The 12,725-nt window shown below is 39.7% G+C and overlaps 1 protein-coding gene across 2 annotated transcripts in view; it reads right to left on the bottom strand.

Annotated features, from left to right (window-relative positions):
• The window catches only part of DIP2B (disco interacting protein 2 homolog B), a 137,254-nt gene that overhangs the window by 69,449 nt on the left and 55,080 nt on the right, over positions 1–12,725 (bottom strand). For both annotated transcript variants that reach the window (XM_072134746.1, XM_072134745.1), the window contains exon 2: positions 10,602–10,673. In XM_072134746.1, the coding sequence (XP_071990847.1) occupies positions 10,602–10,673 (72 nt within the window). The remainder of the gene's footprint in view (positions 1–10,601; positions 10,674–12,725) is intronic.

Here is a 12,725-nt window from a genome sequence, read left to right as displayed (position 1 = left end):
TTCATTTAAAAAAAGCTAAAAATCCCCACAAAGATAAGGGTGATGTCACACATGGCATGCTTTTTTTAAAAATGCATGCGTTTTGTCTGGCGCAATTAAAAACGGACAAAAAGGAATGCATTTTCATAAAACGCATGCGTTTTTTACGACCTGAAAACGCACTAACTAAAAACGCCATGTTTGACATCACCCTAAGGATGTTATCTCTCCGTTATATGTAAACTATTACTCAAGATGGCCTCCTGCATGTTACCACAGATCTCTTAATGCCTCATATCTATTGCCAACTTTATTATCAGAAATGATCAGGTATGAGAACTGCAAGGACTGTTAGGTAAAGGATCTGTACATGAACCTCAGCTGTTCTCAGGACTAAAACAAAGGATTCTGGCTCCATTTTTGTGTTCCATATAATATGTTGCTGTGCCGTATTCTGTAAAAACTGCCCATGTATCTTTGGTATAGGAGACCTTTTTTTGAAGAGTAAAGAAAAAGGAGAAATGAATGTGTCAATGTACAATGTGCTAGTAAAAATGGATACCACACAGACAAAAAAAAAAACAAAAAAAACACTGTAGATGTGCATGTAGCTTTATTCACATTGACTACAACACAGCTCAATTCACCTGATGAGGTGAATAGGACTTCTGTACAGGGTATCGGTCAATAGGACTTCCCTTAATTTTTAGGAATAGGGGATGATAGTCTCTCAGTCAGTAGACATCCACCAATGAAAAAGTTATGGCATATCTTTATTTCAAATGAAATCTACAATCTTATCTTCTTATATTTGTTATCCATGGCCTCATTCCTTCCATTTCATTAGTATAATTTTAACGTTCATTTTAGAAGTGCTCTGGGGGCTGTTACCAGAGCCCGTCCGTACTGTAGCTTCACAAGCAGTTACATCTCACCCTCCCCCCTTTTAATCTCACACAGTGGGATGGTAGATTTCCTTTAACCCCTTAAGGACGGAGGGTTTTTCGGCTAATTTCTCGCTCTCCAACTTCAAAAATCCATAACTTTTTCATTTTTACGTGTACAGACCTGTGTGAGGGCTTATTTTGTGCGTAACAAATTTTACTTTCTCGTAATGTTATTTATTTTAACATGCCGTGTACTGCGAAGCTTAAAAAAAATTCCAAATGTGGAAAAATTGAAAAAAAACCGCACGTGCGTCACGTTCTTGTGGGCTCAGTTTTTACGACTTTCACTCTTCGCTCCAAATAACACGCCTACTTTATTCTTTGGTTTGGTGCGATCGCGGTGATACCAAATTTATACAGGTTTTATTGTGTTTTAATACATTTTCAAAAATTAAACGAATGTGTACAAAAAAGAAAAAAAATTTTTTGCCATCTTCTGACGCTAATAACTTTTTCATACTTTGGCGCACGGAAATGTGTGAGGGGTCATTTTTTGCGAAATGAGGCGACGTTTTCATTGCTACCATTCTGAGGTCTGTGCGACATTTTGATCATTTTTTATTTCATTTTTTATGTTATGTAAAAAGGTGTAAAAGTCGCATTTCGGACATTTGGGCGCCATTTCCCGCCTCGGAGGTCACCGCCGGCCGTAACCGTTTTTATATTTTGATAGATCGGGCATTTTGGGACGCGGCGATACCTAATATGTCTGTGATTTTTACTGTTTGTTATGTTTTATATCCGTTCTAGGGAAAGGGGGGTGATTTGAACTTTTAATATTTTATTAATTTTTTTTATTTTTTAAACTTTTTTTTTTCTTTTTTTTTTCACTATTTTTTAGACCATCTAGGGTACATTAACCCTAGATGATCAGATCGCTCCTACCATATACTGCAATACTACAGTATTGCAATATATGGCGTTTTTGCAGGTCTTACATTACAATGAGCCACTGGCTCATTGTAACGAACCTGCATAAACCATGTAGCCTCGTGTCAAGAGAAGACCCGAGGCTACCATGGTAACCGATCGCCGCCCCCCGATGACGTTCGGGGGCGTGGCGATCGAAAAAAAGATGGCGGCGCCCGCGCGCCGCCGTCTTTTAACCGCCGCCTGCGACTTTGCGGGCGGCGTTTAGAGGGTTAATAGCCGCGATCGGTGCAAGCACCGACCGCGGTTATTAGCGGTGGGGGTTTTGTGCAAAATGCAAAAACCCCCACCTCTGTATGAAGAGGACTCAGCCCGTGAGCCCTCTTCATACATCCCTTAGACCTCTGCGCCGTAGAGCTACGGCGCAGAGCGTTAAGGGGTTAAAGAGAACCCATCAGGCAAAATAACCCCCTAAACTTAATATATTTTCATAAACTGCCATAAGAAAGCATTGCCTCTATCCCTTCATTGTCCCTCTACATGCCTGTAAACCTAAGCAATGAGGTCCTAAAGCTGTATGCAAATGACCTGCGAGATGTCCAATGAGTCATTATCATATTCAAGCTGTCCACTCTATTCATGAGTGGGAGGCACAGCCACACCCCCAGTGCATGACTGACAGCCTGTATAATCACGTGAGGCTGTATAATGATGTGCTTCCTGGTGCTAGCGTCCCCTGCACCCTGTGTGTGTTTAGGAGAGATACAGCAGCTCCAGGCTGCAGCCATGTTATGGCAGAACATGTTAGGTACATGTGTAGCTGATGTCTGTGTCTCACACATGTGTATTAGGAGGATGCAGCATGTCAGCAGATGCAGCACAGACACCAGCAATGCTTTACTATACATTACACACAGACATGAGCAGGGGGAGGAGAGGGGAGGGGTAACAGGGGTGACATCACTGCCTCTGAGCATGTGACCAGCCTCATTTACATGATAAAGAATAGATGATTTTACAATGATTAATGAATTGAATTGACTAGATAAAGGCTGGGATGGGATCCTTGTGAGCTTCTCCAACAGGTAGTGGTGACAGGACTAGTGACACAGACCCGATGGCATGGCCTAAATGAGGCATGAGAAACTACCTATGAGGCATACAAACCGCAGAAGTGTTCTGTGGGGTAAAGAAATGTTATCTAGCTGGAGCGCCTTTTCCTTCTTTAGCCATGCTTTTCCCTTCCATGTCACTACATACTTGTCCTGGAGGTGACTGGAAGCTACCGTTCTCTGTCATCACCCACTGTTCTTTCCAAAAGGTTTGTTGCCTACTTTTCTACAAGGTTGTTGGCACAGGCATAGAAGCACAGCCTTCTATTTAATTACTGTATAAATAAGCCGCCATATTCATTGACATGTACTTGTTCTCGATCTGTCACATTATAGTGAAAGCATAAAGATACTATGGGCAGTACATGTCTTCTAGAAGCCTTTTCTACTCTTCCTACTATATATTGCACATCTGTTCTCACCATCTCCTGCCCTTCTTGTTCCGATGTTGTATGATGGCAGGTGACAGATAATTACCCTGCTACCTGCCCCTAAAGTGACAACCGGTCTGGCAATTGCAGAGATAACTCTATTTTCTAAAAGGGCATCTCTAGAATAGTGACCCTGAGATAGGTCAGATTAGTGGTGGTCTGACTCCAGCGTCTCCATGCTGATAGAGGGCATTCAGACAATTCTATTCTTGTGTGGCTGATATTACGTTCATTGGTTACACAGCATTTCTGTAGGTCAGTGCTAGGCAGATACCACGTGATATGAGGGCTCGCGTTGCTCATCCGTGGAGGTGCCAGGATGTGAACCCACCACAACAATCCCATATGACTAATACCCCATAGGTCAAATATATCAGCTTCTGCTGCTGACACCCAGACTGGTGAAAATGTATCTGGACTATGGGACATTACATAAGCCAGGAGAGGACATCCTAGTACAGTGGTGACGAACCTATGGCATGGGTGCCAGAGGTGGCACTCAGAGCCCTCTGTATGGGCACCCAGACCATCACTAATAAGCATGAAAGGCATCTTCATGGATTCCCAGGCAGCCAAGGACTTGCCACACTCAGTGCTATCTGCTATTGGCAGGAGGTTGGAAAACTTGAATGCAAACAGCGCCACCCCTGACCATGGTTTGTGAGATGACTGTACCAATACTGGTACAAACCATAGGCAGGTGTGGCATTGTTTATGGAAAAATAAAAATCAGTCAAGTTGCTCTGGAGAACCCCTGTAAAGCAACAGTGCTGCCTTAGAGTACAGGAGGAATTGGAAGGAGAGGGAAGATCTGCATTATCATTGTAGCTCCGGCTCAAGGCCTGACAATTCTTCCTGTTCAGGGGAAACTGAATTTGTCCTCCATCTATCTGCTGTATTGGTGTTCTCGGGATACTGATATGATTGAAAGCTATGACAGAGAAGGGGGCAATAAGTTTACTGCTTACATTTCCATTTTGCCACTTTGCGATACATAAGTGGGTATTGGTTATAGTTTGGGCACTCAGTCTATAAAAGGTTTGCCATCACTGCCATAGTAGGACTTTTCATTGCCTCCTTGACTCTGGTCATCTGAATACAGCGTTTAAATATATATTACCATGTTAAGTGTAATTCTAGGACATCACTGTCCTGGATAACAGGTAAGTGCTCTATAATAATAAATGGGATGAAACCTGTTAATATATCCTACAAAAGAAAATAGATGCAGAACAAGAGATGGAGCTGGATTGACTCTGCTCAGTACTGCTCTACCATGTCCTTGATGTTGCTCCTTCTAGAGGTGTGATAAACATGAGTAGGATCTCCTCAACTCTGTGTGTGTAGTGTATGGGAGACCAGATAACAGATCACAGTCTCCACCCACTATGGACAGTCACTCATAGACAACTGAAAATAGTGGTACTAGTGGTCATAAAAAGTCAGTTCCAGTGTTACTCCACATGTATGAAAACACACACAAGATTATTCAGGAAAATCACTTTAAAAAATTGTTATACTTTAAGTGCTTTAATGTATCAATTTGCAGATCATTTCAACACTAAACATTTCCGTTTCACTTTGTACATCTACAGTTCATGGAAGAGATCCTGGAAATACAGGGACAAAAACTGAGACTAGATGTCAGTCATTTTACTTTTAGCTTCAATGGAACTGCTCAGCTCAAGACTCAAACCACTAGGGCAAGTGCTCTGCCAGCTATTAGCATCATAGGCCTCCGCTTACTGAATGCTACTCACAGCTCTTACAAGCAGAAATAGAAAGTCAGCAGCAAATAAAGTCTGACCTTTAGAAACAGAAGATCATTTTTGTATATTATTTAAGTAATGCAGGAAGAAAAAAAAATGATTTTTATTTTTAAATTGAATATTCCCAGGAGAATAGACTAGAATATGAAATCCACAATTGTATACCAGAGAACCAGGAGATGGACTCATTATGCAGAAAAAATATTTTTCCCACTACATCATTTTGGAGACCTATTAACAATGAGGGCCTGACAATATAACTCCTTAAAGGGGTTTTCCCACGAAAGAAAATTCTCAAATCTCAATCCCCTAGTGATGTTTACACAATAAAGATCATTTTAACCCCTTACTTTACAATTTTACTCAGTTTTATTGCTTTATTAGCTCCTATCACTCAGTGATGGTCAGTCTAATATTCGAGGGTGTGGGTGGGGACTCTCTAAGCAGACACATTATGACCCAACTAGTTCTGTGGGGTGACAATGTGGTTAGATTATCAGGGTACAGTGTTATATACACTTTTATCTGGCCTCTGACATTGTACTAACACACTGACACATAGAAAGAGAGAGGGCACAGATCAGAGATGCATGAAACTCTATGGAGTTGACGCCATTCATATTCGAGACTATGTTGATTCATTTGTTTATGACCCTTTTGTTTCTGATCTGTTAGTTCCTACGTGATCAACCTCGATGTATAATAACTTCTTCATTTATATAGAGCACACAGATTATGCAGCACTGCATAGAGCTTGCCAAATCGGTCCCTGTCCACAATGGGGCTCACAATCTAATCAAACTACCAGTATGTTTTTGGGTGTGGGAGGAAACCCAGCCGAACACGGAGAGGACATACAAAGTTAGGTTTTCTTTGCAGGTGTTGACCTAGATGGGACTTGAACCCAGGACCACAGCGCTGCAAGGCTGTAGTGCAAACCACTGACCCACCGCGCTGCCGCTATATGCGTAGCACATTTTGTCTCTATATTCCCCTAAATAAAGTTCAATGTTGATTGAAACAAAATGTTATTTGAAAATGGAATTTCTAAAGTATATCTAAAGTTTTGCAATGGTTAGTTTCCCCGATCCCTGCTTCTAGTGCAGCCTACTACTTGTTAGCTAGCTAACAAACCATATATCAGACATCTATATTCTCTACAGCCAAGTGCCATTAAGGTGTACAGGAATGGCAGGAGGATTCCCCCATATATATGGCATCCTTTAAAACTTTACAGTATGCTATTCAACTTCTTCAGGCAAACGTTAATAAGTCAGATGTTCTATGATGCTTCCAATTTATAGTAGATCAAGTAAAAGAGAAGCCAAGAGCTAGAATCTGCTCCTCCATAGTCAGGAAAGAGCAAGTACATGTTTGACCATTGCTCCATTAATAAGGGGCAACAGAATCTCTCGTGGATAGGGGATAACATGAAATCTTGGGACGTCTCCTTTCAGTCATTGATAGAACAGCTCCTAAGAGCATTTGGAAAAAAAAACAAGTTCACAGACCCATATCCCATAAAAGCAGATGTATTAAAGACTCCGCATGGGAATACAGTGTCCCTCCTTTAAATTCCTACAAAAAAATAAAAAAACACTATTTTCAAACACATCTACCATCCAAGGTCATGGCTGCCATATTTTCCTTCCTGGTAGCTGAGGATGGATGTTTTGGGGGATACTTGTCTTCAGAACTTCATATCTACACAGGTCCTAATGAGGACTGTAAAATAGGACCGTACGGTTTCCTCTTAGATTATGAAGAAACTGGAGAGATGAGCTGAAGTATAAAGCAAGAAAAACTGTATAGAAACAACTTGTATTATCTCAGTTATAAAGTTGCACTGAGGAATCAAAGTGCCAAGAAAACAGCCTCAGATGCAAGTTAATGGAAGGAAACATATTCCAACCAATGCTATTTTTAAGACACAAAAAATTTCTCCCACCCTATACTGTATAGATGAAGGGAAGCAACAAATATGATTACAAATACCTGTACATTTATAGAGTTCCTTCAAGCGACCAGCAAAGAAAAACAAGGAAATTCAGGCCAGTGTGAATAGCGGATGATGTATAGTTGTACAATGGATTTTATTTCCATTTCAGTTAAAAGGAATGTAGAAGAGTAAACAGCTCTGCCCTGCAACGCTCGCTGCATACGTGTAACCTACTACATGTCCGATCCGTACATAATGTCAGACTTGAGATATACGTGTCACATGCAAATTATTATTGAGACACTTGACTATGCAAAACGCACACACAACCGTTCCATCACAGAGAGAAGTGTCAAGTGCACTAATCTGGTGAGGGTAGTAAATTGCTACGTAAAGCCCCTTTGGTCTATTCCATAGACTGAACCACTTGTGACTACATATAGGTTGCAATTTTAAGTTTAGGGATAGATTGCAGTTCTCCGGCAAGGGCTAGCTGGCAGTTTGACCCCAATTATCATCCCCCAAACCCCCAGATTTTATAGAATTATTAAATAATTACTGAAAAAGTAGAATTAAATCATTACAAATACCATAGGTAATAACTATACAAAAATCTGGACAATGTGACACTGTTATATAACAATGGAAATAATCAAACTTCAAAATAAATGACCCCCATTTTCATTTTTTTATCCATATGTAGAAGGGACCGCAAACACCAAATAGATGAGTGGCACAGCTAAAATTAAAGAGTTTGTACCAAATTTGCATATTATCCCCTATTCACAGCGTAGAGAATAACAATCTAATTCGTGTGGGGCTGACTCTTGAGACCCCAGGTGATCATGGAAACAGGACCCGACAGCAATTTCGAGAATCAGGGTTCCGTTTTTGCTACTCATGACGCCATCTCCATCACTTTCATCAGTGGTTCCATAGATAGCTGAGCGCTGTGCTCAGCAATTTCTGACACTCTCATACTACTAAATAGAGCGCCAGGACACATGCTCATCTAGCCACTACACATATTAGTGAGAATGGGACACAGGTCACAGGGGCTCTGTTCTAGTGATCATGGGGTGGGGTCCTCACAAACCAGATTTTTATCTCCTATCCTATGTATAGGAGATAACATGCAAATGTGATACAATCCCTTTAAATTAGGCATGTCATATTGTATTGATGACAAATTCTGCACACTCATGGTAAAGTCCACATCAGCAGTGATAGTTTCTGTTGTTCCCTTACGTTATGGGAAAAGAACAACTGAAACTAAAAAGTAATATTAAATAGAAAATCTTCCATTTAGTATCAGTTCCCATCATATTGAATGCATAAAGGGCTAACCTCCAATATGTACAAAATACCCACTGGTGTCAACTCCTACTATCAATTATCATACACTTTTCTGCAGATCCATCCATGTAGTGATCTGGACATTTACTGTATTATTTATAGACCACTGTACGTGCTGCGCGAGGATTTTAATTCCTTTTTTTTCCAGAAAAATATGTTTTCGTTGGACTTACAAACTTCCCTTTTTGGGATTTCTGTAGGTTGTCTGTGTATACTTTGTAGCAATACAAAAGTGCAATATTTTATATATTGAAGTGAAAAAAAACGTAAAATCGGTAAAATATTTAGTACACTTTAGCTTTCTGTATACAGTATCTGCAAGAGAATTCCCATGGAAAAATCTCATCATGATCTTATATCTTTAGAGATTTTTACCACCAATGCCAAGGGTTTTGTCAATAATCATTGATACAGTTGTAAAAGTAGAAATAATGATCTATAATGCACTGAGAAATCAATATCACCAGTCATGTAATAATCTACAGAACAATAAAGATGCATATTGTCAATGTATCATTCAATTACACAGTTTATATGTGGTAAATTAATAAGAATCAGTAAAACCTCTAGCAGCATGAGTGGAGTTTAAGGGTTAACACGTCAGTACAATATCTGTGCTATTGGCCGTATTCCAAGAGTTCTTGTAATGAAAAAGCTGAACTATAGAAGGGAAGGGCAATTCCACAACTAAAAATACTCTAAGTAGCAATTTCTTAATCCACTTTGTGAACTAACTCGTTAGACCCCAGTTATCACAGGAATAGGGGGGCTGCAAGTGCTCTGTATGAATGGAGCAGCGGTGCCAAGATCCCATAGAAGCAAATGAAGCATTGGTTGTCCATATGAATAATGTGGGGGAGATTTATCAAAAAGTATCTGAGGTAAAACTGTTTTAGTTACCCATGAAAACCAATCAGAGCTCAACTTCCATTTTATAAACAGCTGTGGGAAAATGTAAACTGAGCTCTGACTGGTTTCCATGGACAGTTTTACCTCAGACACTTCTGATAAATCTCCCCCAATGGCTCCATTAATATTGGGCATGTGGGGTTATGCACAGAAGTGTATATGACAAGGAGACCCCTTTATTGAAGCTTAGCTACAATATCACACACAACCAATGGACTAAATCATCCCATACAGTGACATCACAGTATACATCCGCTACCTCATATACCTTCACAGTGTTTATTAGAGATAAATTGTGATCTTGGCATGTTTATTACTGCTTTGTAACATTAGAAATGATCTTTGATGCTACATGATTACTACATCATATACAGCCACAATTTTTATTATTCAAGTAATCTGATATCACTGACTATATCCTTAGTGCTTATTCACCCTGCGCTGTTATACAAGCAAATTTATTCTCACACCATGCTGCTTTTTATCCCCAAAATGTGACATCATCATGTTTATTTTCCTTATACAGCTTAATCGTAGTTTCCATCATTTCCGTGCTGTGACATCACTGCTTATCATTCCTGTAATGTGACATCACTGCTTATCATTCCTGTTCTGTGACATCACCGATTATTATATCTGTTCTGTGACATCACCGATTATTATATCTGTACTGTGACATCACCGATTATTATATCTGTACTGTGACATCACCGATTATTATATCTGTTCTGTGACATCACCGATTATTATATCTGTTCTGTGACATCACCGATTATTATATCTGTTCTGTGACATCACCGATTATTATATCTGTTCTGTGACATCAGCATTCATCATTCCTGTAATGTGACATTACTGTTTATCGTTCACAAACTGTGACATCACTGTTTATAAAATCTGTACTGTGACATTACTGCATTATCCCCGTTTAGTGACATTTCCTGCTATCCCTGTAGTGACAGATAACAGATAATATTATACTGTAATATATTTGTACTGAGGTATCACTGTACCGTGTTTGGACACTGGTAAGATATTACTGTGGATCATGAAGTAAATTTGTAAATTAGCATGCAGAGAGATTCACAAAGAGTTGCTCGGCCCAGACAAACATCTCATTACACAGAAGTGAATGGAGAAGAAATACAGAAGGATCTAATATCCTATTGCCAATAACTATGTAGAAAACAGGTAAATGCAACCAGCAAAACATAGACAAGAACTTGCCCCACTTTAGCAATTATAATTTTAGTAATGAAGAGATTTGGATGGATTATAGGTATTCTTACCTTGCGTTTGAGGGATATAAGGAGCCAGGAGTTTTGCCCTTTTCTTTTCATATCCCTTCTGTGTTATATCTCCTATAAATACAAGCAGAGAATGTAGGTAAGTGATGGCAATGTCTAGAGAATACAGAGAAGAGATTACCATAGCTAATACAAGAGACAAATCAATGGAAGGGGAAACCCCTGGGATATGATAAAAGCCAGAATAAATACTATAATAATATGCACAAGTGCGGATCCGCTTCCCTCTGGGTTTTGGGCGTCATTCATCGAACGACTCGTGCACAAGGCGACGCATACATTGCATTTCTTATGGCCCTTTGTATCTGATACATAGTGAAAATACTTGTCATTATGTGTTTTGTTTCTCAAAGAGATCAAATACATGACGTCTTTCTTCCCAAATCAGAATAAGAAGGGGTCTGAGCTGCAAAATACACAGCAAATATGACAAGTGACATTTGCAATGCTTCTTTAGCTAAAAGGGCTCGTCCACAATCATTTTGTTTTTTTATTTAACTTTCAGTCCCAAAATAAGAAAAACAAACCTGTAATACTCACACACCTCTGGTGCTCTGGTTCTGCATGCCGCATCCCATCACTGACAGACTCTGTTTGTATACCAAGAATGAGCAATGCTTGCAATTTGACAGCTAAGCACATGCTACAGCCTGCAGCTGCTGCTGCAGCAGGCACTTGCTGTATACAAACACAGGCCAGTAGAGACGGGCAGCGCTGTGCAGAAACAAACACCATATATGTATAGGGTATGTAAAGCACATATAGGGTACGGTAACACGGTGAGTTCTCACATTTTTGCACGTTTAGCATGTATTTAGCTGCTTTGAATCCGTTTTTATTCATTTCTGGAAGTGTACGCAGCTGAGAATATGTAAAAGCACCAAGAATGGACCTATATATTAAAAAATAAGTAAATCCTGATCGCAGGCAATGCCTTAAATGAGAGGTAATTCACCTCCCCCAGAATAATATGGCTTTGCTAACCCTAGCTGTGTTCCAAGGCTTGTTGAAGGGTCTACTACTTCCAATAGTTCATGAGAAAGATATCTTTATTTACAAGTATCTCATCATGGGTTAATATATTAGATACCAGGCATAGCTCTCCCCAATTAAAAAACCAACTTCCCATCGTGCCGCACGGTGGCTGAGTGGTTAGCACCACACCACAACGTTCAAGTCCCACCCAGGTCAACATCTGTTAAGAGTTTGTATGTTCTCTGCGTGTTTGAGTGGGTTTCCTCCGGGTCCTCTGGTTTCCTCCCACAATCAAAACATAGTGGGAGGTTGATTAGATTGTGAGGCCCATTGGGGACAGGGTCTAATTTGGCAAGCTCTGTGCAGCGCTGCGTAATCTGTGTGCGCTATATAAAGGAATTTTTTTTTTCCTCATACACTCTTTAGTTTCTGGTTAGGAGCTGCACATCTAATACCCTTCAACTATGATAGCCAGAGTTACACCTCTACTGTAAGATCAATTCTTGTTAAAGCTTTAAACAACCGCTTTATGGTCACCATTTCGAAAGTAAGAATTAAAAAATAAGTTAACTTTTGTTATCATGCTACAGTGTTAGGCTTTAAATTATTTCCATTGCCAATAGAGAACTCAGTTATGTACCTGACAATGCAGTTTGATAAACCTGTGAATGATTCAGCCGCCCTACAAACATTCTTGTGCAGTAAATGAGCAAAATGTATAGTAACTGGGTGCTGCAGTATTTCCTGTTTCCTGAGCTTTTTATCATAGAAAAACACAGATAAGTGGGAGGAATATGATAGCGGTATAACTACGCATGGAGCAAGTAGTCATCTCAACTTTCACTTCCTCTACACTACAAGTGTGTGGCCCTAATCTGCTGGACATAGGGATGAGCAAGGTAACAAAATAGGGATAAACAATAGATTTCATTTAGACCTTGTTTAACAAACTTGTAATATAACCAACATCTGTACTTTCTGAACAAAATCAAATATAGCTCTATAATATCCACTAAACAAACAATCTTGTATAAAGTTGTGTAGATATATCAATCAGATACACTGTGCCCGTGTGGACACGTGATCACTATGACGGATACTGTTGTTTCGTGCATATACACTCAAATGAAA

The sequence above is a fragment of the Engystomops pustulosus genome, chromosome 2 (assembly GCF_040894005.1).
Source record: "Engystomops pustulosus chromosome 2, aEngPut4.maternal, whole genome shotgun sequence".
In the NCBI taxonomy this organism is placed as follows: Eukaryota; Metazoa; Chordata; class Amphibia; order Anura; family Leptodactylidae; genus Engystomops; species Engystomops pustulosus.
This window is presented reverse-complemented; position numbering and strand designations above follow the sequence as displayed.